Here is a 17,538-nt window from a genome sequence, read left to right on the forward strand (position 1 = left end):
AATACACAGAGGAAACCCACACAGACACGGGGAGACCATACAAACTCCTTGCAGATGTTGACCTGGCTGGGAATTGAAACTGGGACCCAGTGCTGCAAGGCGAGAGCGCTAACCACTACGCCACCGTGCTGCACTGTGCACCACCGTGCTAACACTTCTAGCACGATATAGTAATCTAAGTAAAGCATGCAATAAGTAAAATGATGACATTCAGGAAGGTTTTTGCATTGCAAGTGCTATACGTGATTTGAGGCTGCAGGACAGACAAGTATTCTGTTTTCAATCCAATAAACTGTGTCTAGGTAAGGTAAGAAGAGTAGAAACGTACAGCTATGAAATCAAGCCCTTGTATTTAACATCCATCTTAACAAATATGTAAAAAGTTCTAAGATAAAAGGGCCAGTTCACACTGTATTTTTAAGCCAAATGGATCCGACAACGTGGATCCGTATGACTTGGTCCACACTGGCAAACGGATCTGTGAAAACGGATCTGATCACCGGTCGATCTGATCCGTTTTCACTCTGTTTGCCACAGTAGGTGAGCGAGGATGCAGCAGCCGGGCGGGTGAGGGAAGGTTAAAAACGTACCCAGGCATCTTCTTCATTGCAGCCGGGCGGTAGAGAGGGTTTCTACCAGTCTTCTGTCTTCTTCCGCGTCATGTGACTACACGCCTCATGTGACTAGTCACATGAGGCGTGTAGTCAGATGATGCAAAAAGAAGCCTGGAAGAAACCCCCTATACCGCCCAGCTGCAATAGACACCTGGGTAAGTTTTAACCCTCCCTCACCCGCTCGCACGGCTTTGGCACCCTCCCTCACCCAAACACCTGCTCAGGTATGGCCGGTTCGCGTCCCCACTTCCCCCCTGACCCCCATTACCCGTGGATTTAGCCCTCCGAGCGGTCCGTTTCTTTACTAGTGTGAAGAAACGTTCCGTTTTCCCATTGCCCGCAATGCAGGGCTTTAGCTTACGTTTCCAGTCCGCTGAGCTCAGCGGTCTGGAAAAACTGGTGCTACAGCAAAGTTGCTGCAGCGGAATGTATGGAATCAGATCCGTTCGAGCGGACGGAGGTGAATAGTTCCATTGGTTAACATTGGATCAGTTTGCATCCATTCCATATGTACCGTATCCTTTCTGCTTCCGATCCGCTGTTTAACGCTAATGTGAGCCGGGCCCAAGCGCTTAGTAATTAAGAATGTTTAAAAGTTACCTTTGGGGCTGGAATAAGGCTTCTGAAGCTAAAAATTCCTTATAAAATTTTATTACATAACCCTTTGTGGTTATTTGATCATAAGTGGGTGACAACCAACTCTACCTGTAGTTAATAAGTAAAGGAGCTTTTTTTTCAGAATCCTTAGTTATTCAAAGTATTTTATATAAAAAAAAAACCTTCCCAAGATGAGCAAATATATTTTAATGATTAAAGTGCACATACCTGATTTTGAATTACATTTTGTTGATGTCCTCACCTCTAAGTCCACATTTGTTTTTCAAATTATTCTGTCTTGAGTAAAGAAACGTTCACTCTTGCTGTATTCCTCCAAATTACAGGAACTCTGATGTTGGCATATTTGAATTTTCTGCTAAATTTGTCCAGACTAACAGACAAGTTTGTTTATTACGGGGGTGACCAAATAACAATTTTAGTCCTCAAATGGTTACCCTACATTTTTGAGGGGTGGACAGGACAGGAACAAGATCCCTTCAAATTGGACAAAGGATGGACGTTTTGACACCCTACACTAGGCACCACCTCAATGTTGAAAGCTATATGGCTTGCTTGAGATAGCAGGGAGGAGGAGCCACATGTCCTTTTTTCTGCTGGCCTTTGGTCTACATGGCCTGTTAAATATTCACCTAAACATTTTTTTCAGTTTTTCCTAGGTTTGAATTTTTGCACACTGTGCATGTACAAGCCCATGCGCAGTGTGGGCCGACCACATGGGCAATTCCTTCTGATGTATAGGAAGACATATCTGTGTGTGTCCATTTAAATCTCAAAGTAAACAGTTATTGGCCTCAATTCACTAAGATTATCTCCTGTCTTTAATAACTCTTCTAGAGTTGTTACCATGGTGATAAGGCATGTAGTATTCAGGAAACATTTTACCTCAGGCAAGCCTAAAGTTAACTCTTCTGTCTTTAAATTAACTCTCCAATCCTTAAAATAACTCCAGAGTTAAAGACAGGCTGTTAATTAACTGCATGTGAAAATAACTACAGAGGAGGTAAATTAACTACAGAGGAGGTAATTTAACTACAGAGGGGGTAAATTAACTACAGAGGAAGTAACTTAACCTCCTTGGCGGTATGAAAAATACCGCCAGGAGGGAGCGCAGCAGGTTTTTTTTAAAAAAATTTTTTTTTAATCATGTAGCGAGCCGAGGGCTCGTTACATGATAGCCGCTGCTGAGCGGCACCCCCCCCGCCCGCTTCGATCGCCTTCGGCGATCTCCGATCAGGAAATCCCGTTCATAGAACGGGATTTCCTGGAGGGCTTCCCCCGTCGCCATGGCGACGGGGCGGGATGACGTCACCGACGTCACTGACGTCGGGACGTCATTGGGAGTCCCGGGCCACCCCTCGGCGCTGCCTGGCACTGATTGGCCAGGCAGCGCTGGGGTCTGGAGGGGGGGGGGGGCCCGCGCCGCAGCAGATAGCGGCGATCGCAAAGGGGCCGGCGGCGATCAGAGTGCTGGCGCAGCTAGCAAAGTGCTAGCTGCGTCCAGCAAAAAAAAAAATTATTAAAATCGGCCCAGCAGGGCCTGAGCGGCACCCTCCGGCGGCTTACCCCGTGTCACACACGGGGTTACCGCCAAGGAGGTTAAGGAATGAAGAGATAAGATAACTCTCTCACTGTGTGGAGGTAAGTTTTCTCTTGCCTTATTATCTCCAGCATGATCTTAGTGAATTGAGGCCATTGATTGTTATTGGAATCACATCATGGAGTTATTTTACACATTCAGTCACTAGAGATGGGCTGAACCTCCGATTTTAGGTTCGCGAACTTCCGCGGAAGGTTCGGTTCGCGTTAAAGTTCGCGAACCGCAATAGACTTCAATGGGGATGCGAACTTTGAAAAAAAAAAATTATGCTGGCCACAAAAGTGATGGAAAAGATGTTTCAAGGGGTCTAACACCTGGAGGGGGGCATGGCGGAGTGGGATACACGCCAAAAGTCCCCAGGAAAAATCTGGATTTGACGCAAAGCAGCGTTTTAAGGGCAGAAATCATATTGAATGCTAAATGACAGGCCAGGGACGGATCAAGACAAAGTTGCGCCTGGGGCAAGGTCAGGTTTTGGCGCCTAAACTGCCATTCATTTTGCGCCTTTTTAAGAATTCAACAAACTGCACCTGGGGCAAGATACCCGCTCGCCCCCCCCCTAGATCAGTCCCTGTGACAGGCCTAAAGTGCTTTAAAACATCTTGCATGTGTATACATCAATCAGGTAGTGTAATTAAGGTACTGCTTCACACTGACACACCAAACTGTTCACTGAACAGAACAGGTATGCAGTGGCGGGTTCACTGAACAGAGCAGGTATACAGTGGCGGGTTCACTGAACAGAACAGGTATGCAGTGGCGGGTTCACTGAGCAGAACAGGTATACAGTGGCGGGTTCACTGAACAGAACAGGTATGCAGTGGCGGGTCCACTGAACAGAACAGGTATGCAGTGGCGGGTCCACTGAACAGAACAGGTGTGCAGTGGTGGGTTCACAGAACAGGTATGCAGTGGTGGGTTCACAGAACAGGTATGCAGTGGCAGGATCACTGAACAGGTATGCAGTGGTGGGTGGGTTCACAGAACAGGTATGCAGTGGCAGGATCACTGAACAGGTATGCAGTGGTGGGTGGGTTCACAGAACAGGTATGCAGTGGCAGAATCACTGAACAGGTATGCAGTGGTGGGTGGGTTCACAGAACAGGTATGCAGTGGCAGGATCACTGAACAGGTATGCAGTGGTGGGTGGGTTCACAGAACAGGTATGCAGTGGCAGGATCACTGAACAGGTATGCAGTGGTGGGTGGGTTCACAGAACAGGTATGCAGTGGCAGGATCACTGAACAGGTATGCAGTGGTGGGTGGGTTAACAGAACAGGTATGCAGTGGCAGGATCACTGAACTGGTATGCAGTGGTGGGTGGGTTCACAGAACAGGTATGCAGTGGCAGGATCACTGAACAGGTATGCAGCCAGGAAAAGCTAAGCCTAACTAATCTTTTCCTATGAGAGACAGACAGCAGCTCGCCCTACTCTCTCTAATGCAGGCACACGAGTGGCCGTAATGGCCGCCGCTGCCTGCCTTATATAAGGGGGGTGGGGCTCCAGGAGCTAGTGTAGCCTAATTGGCTACACTGGGCCTGCTGACTGTGATGTAGAGGGTCAAAGTTGACCCTCATAGTGCATTGTGGGGCGAACCGAACTTCCAGAAACGTTCGCCTGCGGGAGGCGAACGCGAACCACCGAAGTTCGCCGGGAACCGTTCGCCGGCGAACCGTTCGGCCCATCTCTATCAGTCACTGGCTACGACCAGCAATACGCTCCATTCATAGTCAGCAATGTGTGGCTGCCAGTAAGAGTTTGTCAGTTGTGGACTTTGATTTGAGATTTATGCTAGCCATCAGAGCTGGATCATCCACAAGGCAAACCTAGGCAGCTGCCTAGGGCCTGGAGAGAGTCTAGGGGCCTGGACTAATAGCTTGCTCCCACTAAACCCAACTAAAAAAGCCAGGTGATTATCAATGGTAGGCAAAAGGTGCTATCTTGCCTAGGGCCCCAGTTTCTGCTAGCTATAGCATATATTCTAGGAAGAGAATGAGATCTTGGGACTCTTCCAAGAGCCTTTGTTCTACGTAGAGGTGAGCTGCTAAAAGTCTCCTGGGCTGAACTTTCATCAGCCCATAGAAATAAATGATTAAAAATGCAGGAATAGATTTTGTGAAATGTGCAGAATATTTTTTGATCCTGTTTTACCTAAATAGTATTTTGGTTGTTGTGAAAAAATGTCAGTAGGTAAAACACTGATACCATATTTAGATTCAAGGTATTAAAAAATGAAATGAGTTAACACATATAAATCACGGTGTACTTTTACATAATAAAAACTTTGTTCTTCAGCCTTTTTCTTTAATCCAGTTACTGTTCATTTTGACTTATGGTTCTCTTTTAAGGACTTCCTGCATTTTGAATTTGCTTGTTCTTTTTGGACATAATGTGCTAGGTTTGCTATTTCGCAGTGTACATCTTTTGCATACATGTCTAAAACATTTATATAAATTAACACAGTTTTAGTAAATACTTTATGAACAAATAAGAAAGTTTCTCTCGTAAGGAATAATGCGTTTGATGCATTTTTTTATTACAAATTTTACATATTTTTAATAAATATAACCAATGTAAAAAGTGTTTTCATTTTTTGATCAGGAACATAAGCAATTATACACATCACAATTTTCTCTTTGGAGATCCCACTTGTTGTTTTGACCAGCAAGTTTTGCATGCAGAAAAGAATCTCCCATTTCTGCTGTCGTAAAGAAGTCTGTGGCTTGGGGATAGATAATGAAATACAATATTGCATAATATATTATCTTATTTTTCCGTAAAGCAAGAACTTTTGTACTTTCAAAGCTTGGCAATCAGTGCCAGGTGGTGCTCCTGATACCTTTCTTTTTTATTTGCAGTATTTACAGTGAAATCCTCCTACATTAATTAACATTTTAAAAATGTATTAAAATATTGCTATGACGTGACATTTTGTAAATTGATGTTTTTAAAAATAACGTTTTCATTTTAGCTTGCAGGCTGTTGTGCATGTCTTCAAGGGCTTGGGTGCTAATATAGCATTTTTTTCTAAGCAAGTTGCAAGGTGGTGTAGTAGATGTGTACATTTGAAAAGGGCACCTGGAAAAAAGGGCACCTAATATAGATGAAAAAAGCCAGATTCGGCTACAAGGGCGCCTGGTGTAACTGAAATGCCAAACTCAGCTACAAAGGGCACCTGGTGTAGCCAAAATGCCAAATTCATCTACAAAGGGCGTCTGGTGTAGCCGAGATGCCAAATTCAGCTACAAAAGGTGCCTGGTGTAGCCCTCCCAGTGGTGCTTAACCTTAAGACCCCCCCCCACCCCCGTTTGTGATGTCTAATCCTAACCACCACCCCCGGTGGTGCCTAACCCCGAATCAAACATCTCAGCTATAAAAGGGTACAGTTTTGTAGCCAAATCAAAAACCTTGTAGCCGAATCAAAAATCTTGGCTACAAAAGGGCGTCCTTTTGTAGCCGAATCGAAAACCTTGTAGCCGAAACAAAAGCTTGGGCACCCTTTTCACCACCTTGTAGCCGAGATTTGCAATAACATTGAAGTCTATGGAGGCGCCCTTTCGATACAGATGGCTCAGGTGCACTTTTCAACTGATTCGGTAATGGATAACACTCTCACCTTGCAGCGCTAGGTCCCCAGCAAGGGCACTAGCTGCACAGAGTTTATACAGTATGTTCTCCCTGTGTTTACGTTGGTTTCCTCTGGTCACTCTGGTTTCCTCCCACCTCCCAAAAACATACAAACAAGTTCATTTGCTTTCCATAAATTGGCCCTAGACTACAATGGACATATGACTATGGTAGGGATTAGATTATCACTTAAATATTTTATAAATGCACTTTTTTTAAATCTATGTTTACAACTGAATTAAGTAAGAAAAAGAAAGCATGGAGAAACACTATACATTCCTTTTAATTCTGAAATTACAACTTGAGAAACTATTCTGAAAAGAGTTACAAGCAGTGACACTAAAACTCAGAAATCTGCTTTATAACTATGGGCTATTTACAAATATTCTTGATTTTTGCAGGACAGGCGATTCAGTGATGAAATAGACAAGCTTACTGGATACAAGACAAAGTCCTTACTGTGTATGCCAATTCGAAGCAGCGATGGCGAGATCATTGGTGTTGCTCAAGCAATTAACAAAACTCCTGGAGGTGCCCCCTTTACTGAAGACGATGAGAAAGTAGGTTCTGCTTTTTCCAATAATGTTTGGAAATTTACTGCAACAGTTATTTATTCCATGTATCATTAATAGCAACGAGCAAAAAAAAATCTCCAAACATGCAAATTTTCAGTGCCGCAGGAAAGGGACTAATCAGAGCCTTCATGCTGGCTAATTAACCAACAGCCAACTAAATGATTGACAGCTACTGGCTTTGTTTATCTCAGCTTCTTTAGCTTCCTGGACCACTAGAAATTTGTATGTGAAGGAATTTTTTTTATTGTTCATCACTAATGTTGGTTCTGTTTTCAATATTTATTGATATCTGAAAGGTGCATGTAAATACAGTGCTATGGTATTGTAAAACAATTATTTCAGTATTGATTTATAATTAGGGATAGCCCTGATTAGGAGAACTCATGGAGAAGCATGTGATCAGTGTGATCAGCTGATAGATTTGTAAGGTCCTGATTTGCACTGATGACTTCCTGGTTTAACACATGATCAGGACCAGCAAATTAGAACCTTACAAATCTATCAGCTGATCAAACTGATCACATGCTTCTCTATGAGTTCTCCTAAGCAGGGCCATCCCTATTTATAATATTATAACAGGGTTTAGAAGAGTTATTCTAGCCACACATATTTGAATGTACTTGCTTTATAGGACTGATCAAAGAAATGAAACGAAATCTAAAATTGATTCCAATGTAGATTTAATGATTAATTTTCTTGTGCAGCACAGTGGCGTAGCAGATAGTGCTCTCAACCTGCAGCGCTGGGTCCCTGGTTCCAAGCCAGGACACTATCTGCACAGAGTTTGTATGTTCTCCCCGTGTTTTGGGATACAACAATAAATTCATATATATAGGCCCTACAGAATCACTGAACTTCCCTGGCGGTATGATTCCTGCGGCCGCATTTTCTTAACCTTTTTTTTTTTTTTTCAAGCATGTAGCTAGCCTAGCGCTAGCTACATGGTTCCCCCCCTCCCTGCGGCGTCCCCCCGTCGCCATGAACGGGATTTCCATGAGGGCTTCCCCCGTCGCCATGGAGACGGGCGCGATGACGTCATCGAAGTCGGTAGTCCCAATCCACCCCTCAGCGCTGCCTGGCACTGATTGGCCAGGCAGTGCACGGGTCTCGGGGGGGGGGGGCACTCTCCGATACGGCGGGTAGCGGCGAATCGGCGCGGAGCGGCGCTGATCGTAAGTAACATGCAGCTAGCAAAGTGCTAGCTGCGTGTATAGAAAAAAAATATGCAAATCGGCCTAGCGAGGCCTGAGAAATCCTCCTGCGCGGCTTACCCCGTGCCCAGCACGGGGTTACCGCTAAGGAGGTTAATGGAATCCAGGATTACCTGGTTTTATTAACCCAAAAGCGGTTTCAAATGAAATGCTTTGTTTGAAAGCTGCTTGTGCATGGAGAGCCTCTGTCGGCATATGTCCTTTGGCTGCAAGTGTGTTGGCAGTAAGCAGTTATATCTACCTGTTCCGGACGGCTTATCTTCCTCCACCGGTGGCTCTGAACTTCCAACATGTCTTCTGTTTCCCAAACACATCTGATCACATGATAAGACATGTGATCGGGATCCAGGGGTGATGGAAAAGGTGGGAGAGACTCTTCCATCTACCCCCTTCCACCACCGGGTGGCGCTGTAATGCTGACATGGTCTCCTGGATCCCGGTCACATGACATAGCATGTGATCGGAACCCTAGAAGATATGTTAGGCGTCCGTCGCCCGCTGCAGTGGAGGAAGAAGAGGCCAATCCAGCCATCCGGACAGGTATGTATGAGAGCTCCCTGCTGCCACTCTATCCTGATGTCACATACCCTGCCGAGCTTGCCAGGCTGAGGCACATTTCTCCAGTGGCAGGAAATATTTGGCTGCTGAAGGGTTAAATGTTCTCTTTACTGTTTGTGACTGCACTCATACAACAGCGAATTTACTATCTTTTCAGTAGCCTCCACTATGGCCTGATTGCATCAGGTTAAGGGGTGCAAAGTTTTGCTACTTAATAACACAATCTATTTAACAAATGCAGTCTGGGTTTGCTGGATCGCATTTGTCCTCCGTTGTTCTCCAACCTTTGTATATTAGACCCACTGTGTCTGATATTTTTTGTTTGCTGCCTTTTTAAGTTCATTTAACAATGTGTTTTCCCAAGATCGGAAACCAATTCATTAGCTGCGGAACGGTTATTATTCCCAGGTGTGTTTTGACAATTTACAGAGGTCTGCAGTATGTTCTCTTTATTTCTGTGCTTTGTCTTGATGCACCTCAATAATTAAAGTCTTGACATGTGTTATATTACTCATTCTTGCAGTAGATTTTGCTACACAAAAATTTAAGCTGAGGGGCTATTAGCAGGAAACATTCAGCAATATTGATTCACAAATGGCAAACACAGCAAACTGCATAGTGCCGCTGTGCCCTGGGGAATCGGCCTGTATCTGTTATTTCCAGGTTGAAGAAATATCCACTATTGTAAGGAAATGACACAGGTGACTGACTGATGAGTGAGCTGATCCTCTAAGGCTTTCCCTGTGTGACTTATTAGTCTGTTTGTTTGCGTAGACTGAACTGTGTGATCATTTTATATGTAGTGAAGTGTAGTATTGATTCTGCAATGATGACTGTATGTGCGGCATGCTTCAATGAGCAAATTCTCTGCCACATTTTTAAAGCACGGCAGGATCATAGAAACACACATGCAGATAAATAAGTACTTGAAAACTTTTTGGTTAGCTTTGCTCATATAGGGTAGAGAAGCAGTAGAGTGTTCTACTTGGTAAAAGCAAGAAGTTTTGAATCAGGATGATACCATTTATTGGCCAACTTAGGAGAAAAGCAGTAAGCTTTCGGCTATGACTGATGAAGGCTTCATAGCCCAAAATGGCGTGCATCAAAAAAGGGCGCCTGGAAAAAAGGCAACGGGATATAGCCGAAATTATAAGTTGTAATGTAAAACAATATTTTTCGTTTATAGCTTGTAAACGAAAATGTAGTGCTAAATAGTTTGAATAAACGGAAATTAAATGGTAAAATACCGTCTATAACTACAAACGAATTCTGAAATGAAACATCAAATAGCGTCTATAACAAAAAATGATATTTACACTTGTATTAAGCATAGCAAAACAATGGTAGATTTTAAAAGTATTTTACTGCAATTATACCTAACTGTAGGCTCACACTGATCTCTCCCTATCCCTAACATCTAGACACCCCCTTTGTGCAAATATACATAATTTAATAATTTGTATATATTACATATATTGTGCTGTAACTATACCTAACCCTACTCTCACACAGAACCCTCCCTGTACCTATCCCTAACCCTTAGACCCCCCTGGTGGTTCCTAACCCTAACCACCCCACTGTACACTTGCTGTACATTTTTTATTATTATATTGTCTACAATATCTGTATTATGTACCATTGCCTGTAATATCTATGTATACCATTGCTTGTAATTTTATGCATCTATGTTTGTTTTTTACTCCGTATAATGCCATGTAAGATGATGATGCAATATATTGTAAAATCAATAGTAATAATAATACTGTTTAGTATACACAATAATGCTGTGAGCGTACAATGTTTATGACTGTCATATAAAAAGTGTCCAATAAAAATATTAAAAAAACAATTCAAGAAGTCCAGTCGAACAACAGCAATCAAGGGGCTCAGCAGAGCTACATTAGTAGCAGCAGCCTGTCATGATACTGTAGGCTGGGTCTAGATGAAAGTTTGTGCAGTTCTAGTCATTTCCTGTCCTGTCTACTACATTTCACACATTTTGTATCAGTTTTCTATTAGTTTTGTATCAGTTTTAGCAGACAGGAAAGGAACTGATAGAGCAGGACAGAAACAGCTCGTGCAATGCTGTGTGCTGCACAGAACTTCCAGTGAAAACGCATGGTAATTAAATAATGAAATGTATAGTGTGAACAGATACTGTCCGTTCCTGTTGACTGCCAGTGTGTCCATCAGCATATAGTATCCAGTATGTTAAGCTTCGGTCCGGAAAAATGCTGCAGGACTTTCCACTCCATCAATAGAACGGAATAAATAAACAGTGCGGGGCTCCATGATTAGCCTGACAAGCTGTTGAAGAAAAAAAAAAAGCAGTTTTTCTTTTGTACAGCGCTGCGATCTAGCGCAGCGCTGTACTGGGGACAGCTGATGCCTATGAGAGGTGATCACCATAATTGGATCTCATGGGGAGGGAGGGAATGTGGGAGGGAAATAATAAAAAAATAGGCATTTTTAATTCAAAAAACAATAAAATTGATTAAAAAAAAATAAAAATTGCAGCAGCAATCGGATGCCACCGACAGAAAGCTCTGTTGGTGGCAAGAAAAGAAGGCAAGATTTGTTTGTGTGCTAAGTTGTATGGCCATGCAGCAAACTGTTAAAGCTGCACAGTGCAGATTTGTAAAAAATGGCCTGGTGTAAGCCTGTGGTCCTCAAAAGGTTAAACATGGCAGAACAGTTTGGTTTTCTTTTTAAAATTCTTAATGAATGTGTAACTACACAAATTGCTAATTCACTAACCTTTCAGCAGCACTGAAGATGCAACTAATGTTTAATAAATCCAGGCACAATTGCAGGAATGCAGGATCACTTACATTGACCAGCGATCTCAGGAGAATTTTAACAAACATAGGCTCAACGGATAGATTAGGGTTTTTATATAACATTATATGCATACTTTGGTAAACTATTGTTTTAAAATACCAGACTTAGTACTTTGCACTGCAAGTAACACCTAGTGAATCCTCCTCCGTTTTTGAACACTGTGGCATCACATTTTCATCATCATTACCTGTAGCCGTGACAACGATTGACGTTTGTGAGACCTATCTGAACACACCTACAGCAATTTGTGATCATATCAGTTCTAGTTCCTTGACAATGTAGGCATGTTAAGAGTTTATATGTTTTAGTGTTTCTGCAAGGTCAGTTTTATATGCAGGATATATTACTCCAGAATACGTGTGCTAAAAGGCAGCATTTATTATATAGCATATATTGTTGTACTTTTAATAAGATTCTCAAGTACGTCACAATGTGTAGTATGTGCATGACTAATGCATGTTATACAGTATGTTACAGCACATCATTGGAAATTAGTGCAAACTATATGTACTACTTCCTAAGTCTGCACTTTATTTTTCTACAGTAATATTTATAATTTCTGTATGCATTCTCCGTAAGTTTAACCTCTTGAGGACCACGGTGTTAAACCCCCCTAGTGACCAGGACATTTTTAGATAAATTGGCCACTGCAGCTTTAAAGGGATACTGTAGGGGGGTCGGGGGAAAATGAGTTAAAGTTACCCGGGGCTTCTAATGATCCCCCACAGACATCCTGTGCCCACGCAGCCACTCCCCAATGCTCCGGCCCCGCCTCTGGTTCACTTCTGGAATTTCAGACTTTAAAGTCTGAAAACCACTGCGCCTGCATTGCCGTGTCCTCACTGCCGCTGATGTTACCAGGAGGGTACTGCGCATGCCCAGTATGGTCTGTGCCTGCGCCATACGTTCCTGGTGACATCAAGGGGGGGGGGGGGTGAGGACACGGCAACGCAAGCGCAGTGGTTTTCAGACTTTAAAGTCTGAAATTCCAGAAGTGAACCAGAGGCGGGGCCGGAGCATCGGTGAGTGGCTGCGCAGGCACAGGATGCCTGCGGGGGACCATTAAAAGCCCCAGGTAAGTTCAACTCATTTCCCCCGACCCCCCCCTACAGTATCCCTTTAAGGCCAAGCTGCAGGGCCACACGACACAGCACACTAGTAATCCCCCCCCCCCCTTTTCTCCCCATCAACAGAGCTCTCTGTTAGTGGGGTCTAATCGCCCCCCCCCCCCCCCCAGTTGTTTGTTTATTTATTTATTTTTGTTTATATGTTTCTTTTTAATAAAAAAAAGTGTTGTTTTTTTTATATTTCTCATACTCCCCCCTCCCTCCCTCCCGCCAGCCAATCCACGTGATCAGCTGTCATAGGCTTCAGCCTATGACAGCCGATCACCCCTGTGCCTAAGGAGGGGACAACCGTGTCACACGGCTGTCCCCAGTACAGCGCTGCTGTTTCGCCGTCTAACAGTCTCCCGAGCGGCGATTGCTCTGCTCAGCTCCGCCCACTAAGCAGGAGATGCCGGCGCACCCTGCGCGCAATCTCCTGCAAACCAGAGCCCCAGGACTTTACGGCGATCGGAGTTAGGCGGTCCTGGGGCTGCCGCCGCGGCCACGCCCATCGGCGTGACGCGGTCGGCCACTGGTTTAAGTATCTATACTTTTGGTTTGTTGTTTTGAACTGTGAAGTAGAACTAGAATCCAGTATGGATTTGTATATTACACAGGCAGCTGTGAAAGTGAGAAGCACAATTGCCAAGTGGCTACACTCTTCTTTTACTGCACTAGGCTCCTGAGCTTGGTTCTCTGAAGGAAGGATCATACCGTAGCACCGGGATGTTCTTCTGCACACCCGAAACTTCAGCAGTGTTGATTTTGGGACCAGAGCTGTCAGCAGCATGCTATGCAGCACACAAGTATGCAACTCCCAACACTATGAGATAAGAAAGAGTGATACTTAAGCCACACCCATAACCATGCCCCCACCACACCTCTAATAATACCCCTTACACACCCCTAGTCACTCATACCAGAAAGATTTCATAAGAAAAATATGTTTTATAAAACCACACTGGTATTTTCCATCCTGATTCATTTTCCTTCAAATTAACATTTGAAAATAGGAACTACAGTGGAACCTTGGTACTGGAACTGCATTCCCATTTATTCATCTCCCCTCTAACGATCGGCGGCGAGAACGAGCGCGGGAGCAAGCAGGAGTGAGCGGCGGCAAGGGACGAGTATCTACATCACTGCAAGGTAAAGTGGTGTTTTGCAGGGACGTAGGTACTCGGCTGGGCAGGTAAACTTAAGGAACAGTGATGTTATCTAAACACAAGGGGGAAAAAGAAGCGCCCAAAAGTATATAAATTTGCATTAAATAACACTAAAATTGGAAAAAGGAGGTGACTTACCTCAATAAAGACAACTTCATATTGAAATATAATTTATTATGCACTGGCAACACATTTTGTTGGTCTGAGCCCACTTTCTTATTCCAAATAATAGTGACTAAAACTAAACATAGCCGAGCACCTCTGTCCACACACAAGAAACTGCCACTGGCAGGGGAAGGGGGAACGTGGACAACTAGGGGTGAGGTGACGTCACACCGCAAGTTAAAGGTGATTATGAGGGTATTTAATTAGAGGGCAAACCCCCCCCCCCCCCCCCCCAGAAGCAGGGATGGTCGTAGTCAGCCAACTTCGCTACGTTGGAACTACACGTAGTTTTATGCAATTACGCTTCGCCAAACTATGGCTTCGAAATCAAATATTTGCTTTGCATGCATTTTGTAGACTACGCGTTAAAATACACAATTACACATAGGGCCTGATTCACAAAGCAGTGCAAAGTGTTTGCACGCGAGTGAAAACCCCTTTATCATGCCTAAACTCAGTTTAGGCATGATAAGAAGAAACTCGCGCGAATTTTCCGCACGCAAAGTGTTGCGCGCGCCTGCAGCACCCGGCGCTTCGCGCGAAGCTCCCATTATGACCTATGGGACTTCGCGCACGTACGCGCGTACGCGCGGTAGCTTCGCGCGAATTAGAGCCCAAAGCGGTGATAACTTTGCTAGTGCAAAGGTTATCACGCCTAAAGTCTTTTAGGCGTGATAACTGAGTTATCACCGCTTTGTGAATCGAGCCCATAGTGTGAAGCGTAGTGTATGCGGATGCTTATGCCCGTATGCAGAAAATTGTACGCATTAATTCCTCTCTAAATGCTTAACCGGGAACTCTTCTGTACATACATTCCCCTTTCCAATGCATACATTTGTAAGCATACAACCGCACACGGAAAATTAGACGCGAGTAACGCATTTGTAGTTCACTACGCAATACACATATTAACTACGCATAGTAGACGTAAGCTACGCATAGCAGTACTTCGATACGCGTAAATACGTAAGTGTAGTTTTGAAACTTCACCTACGAACTATGATGCGTAGATGCGAACTACGATGCGTAAATTCGCACCGGCGTAGTTTCTGCTCATCCCTGCCCAGAAGTGGACTTGTACAGTACAATTGTCTGGTAGATAGCAAGTAGCTGATGCAGTAGATAGAACATGACCCACTAGACGGAGTAAACTGCTCAGAAGTTGAAACAGTGAGGAGTAAGATTGTGCTGACTCACTTCACGCATTTGGGTCTGGTCACTTTAAATGATATGTCTGCATAGTGAATGTGTTGCTTTTTTTTTTATCCATGGAAGAATAACAAACCACATTTCTATAAGGACAGCATGTCATTTCCAATCATAATAAATCACAATGTACTTTTGTCACAATATTATTTTATTGGAAGCCTGAATAATCTAACCATCGCACTTTAATGCTTTGATGGTTTTCCACCCCCACAAGTTTCAGCAAACTGCTGAAAATATTACATTACTCATGAATTGAAATTGTGTGCTTAGCATCTTCCAGTCGTCTTCTCCATCTCGGAATAAGTGCGGCGATTATTTCTGGTTTGTGTTGATTTTATATTTTGTCTCAGGGAAGGAAACAATGCCTTCTGTGAAAAGAAAACAGCCGCAGCGTCGTTTGAAGGGAATCTGTTCACTGAATCTAAATGTTCCATCATAATCTTAATGAATAATAAAAGATGAACTAGGAAGTTGTATAATTATCACTGTTTTATTGTTTACTTATATGAATGAGTTTGCAGCACAAAATGCAGGGTTGGAATGTCAGTTCTGCAGATAGAACGCTTAAAGTTGAACTTCAGACAAATTAAAGTTTTACCTTTTGAATGATGATGTTATCTGCATAATAAAAACAACAATCTTATCCCTGGGATTATTGTCACTGCAATATTGTAGAAGTGAATGCGCAATGTTGTACTGGAACAGTTTGCCAGCAGTGTTTTCACGAACTTGAAGACTGCGTTTTTTTTGCCGGGGCTGTTGTGTGCTGCAAATCAGACGGCTCTCTGAAATATGGCGTCAGTTAAGGGACCACTATCGCGAAAAATAGTAACCTTTCAAATACATAGAGATAAATGTACATTTCTTCCTTAGTAAAAGGCACTATAAATTACCTTTTTGCGCTTGCAGTAGGCAGTAAAAAGCTAAAAGATCTGACAGATTGTGGACTAGTTAATCTCCTCAGCCTTTTGCCTACTCTACAGCGCCCAATACATACATTTATATATGTAACAGAAATGATTTTATGTATATAACATGATAAAATATGCCTTCCTTAATTTAACACTAATAACAGTGTTATTTCAAGAAGCCAGATCCAGACATATAGGTTGTGGAATCTTCAAACAAGATCAGAGCGGCACAATTGCCCTCCATCTGCTGTATTAGTACTTTATTGACAATGTGCCCAATAATGATTACCTCTGTATGTACTTTTAATAGTGGTAATATTTAACAAACTGATCTCCTCCCCTGCCTAAGGCTGGGCTCACACTACGCTGGATACACAACAGTGCATTCACAGCACATTCTATGGGGATACGCTGTACCCCATCGCAGTGTCTGGCAAGATGTTCACATAACTCACCATTGTGCATCCAGTCTGCTGCCATTCTTGGCATCCAACACTGCCGGCACTGCCGCTGGGCTTGGTTATAAACACCGGTATATAGCTCAGAGCCCTGGCATAAGCATAGGGCTTCCATTGGATTGCAAAAGACCAATGGGAATTCTCCCTAGCAACAGGCAGGATTCTCATGGTCCATCTGCAATCCAATAGGAGCGCTATGCTTCTGACGGGTCTCCTCAAGCCCAGATTTGGTGCCATCAGTGGTAGAGGGCATGAATGGTGGTGGAGTAGATGCAAGACCGGGGGGGAAAACAGCTTAGTGAGAATAGACAATGCTCACTGAGGCCCATAGATCCACTGGCACAGGCCCATGTAGACTGGCACTGGGACATTGTTGTGCTGAGCTTGGGATGGGAAATAATAGTTTTATTTGTATGGCAATTTCTGATGAGGGATATTGATTTCCAGGGGGAATATGCTGATGAGCTAGCAATGGAAATATACTTGCATGTCTAGAGACTCTGGTGCTGTGAATCAGGTAAACTGGGCTCCATGATTGGCAATACCTGTGTTAATTATTGTTAATTGAGCACCCATGTGGCGATACGCTCCAAGGAAGGATCCCTACTCAGGCATTTTTGCATTTCATTTATTGTTCCATAAACAAACAACGTGCCATCTGACCATTCTAGTACTTGGCTAGTACGGTCAGATGGCATGTTGTTGTATGTTTATGGAACAATAATTCCCAGAGTAATGAGTTCCTGCAAAATGTCTGAGTGCGGACCCTTCCTTGGAACAGGGTACTTGATTGCTACTGGGTCCTGCACCGACAGCAACATTCCTGCTTAAGGTTTGCTATCTTCAAGAATTGATGTACTTGTACTTGTGGGGATTTGGA

The 17,538-nt window shown here is 43.6% G+C and overlaps 1 protein-coding gene across 8 annotated transcripts in view; it reads left to right on the top strand.

Annotated features, from left to right (window-relative positions):
• Window positions 1-17,538, top strand: part of PDE11A (phosphodiesterase 11A) — a 749,805-nt gene that overhangs the window by 150,159 nt on the left and 582,108 nt on the right. For 7 of the 8 annotated variants that reach the window (XR_011022809.1, XR_011022806.1, XR_011022807.1 and 4 more), the window contains exon 2: window positions 6,860-7,018. Coding sequence is in view for 1 of the 8 variants with exons in the window: in XM_068245440.1 (XP_068101541.1) it covers window positions 6,860-7,018 (159 nt within the window). In the remaining 7 variants the exon portion in view is untranslated. Of the gene's footprint in view, window positions 1-6,859; window positions 7,019-13,839; window positions 13,899-17,538 lie in introns of those variants that run through there. The other variant, XR_011022814.1, reaches the window with a different exon arrangement.

Source organism: Hyperolius riggenbachi, chromosome 7 (genome assembly GCF_040937935.1).
Source record: "Hyperolius riggenbachi isolate aHypRig1 chromosome 7, aHypRig1.pri, whole genome shotgun sequence".
Taxonomy (NCBI): Eukaryota; Metazoa; Chordata; class Amphibia; order Anura; family Hyperoliidae; genus Hyperolius; species Hyperolius riggenbachi.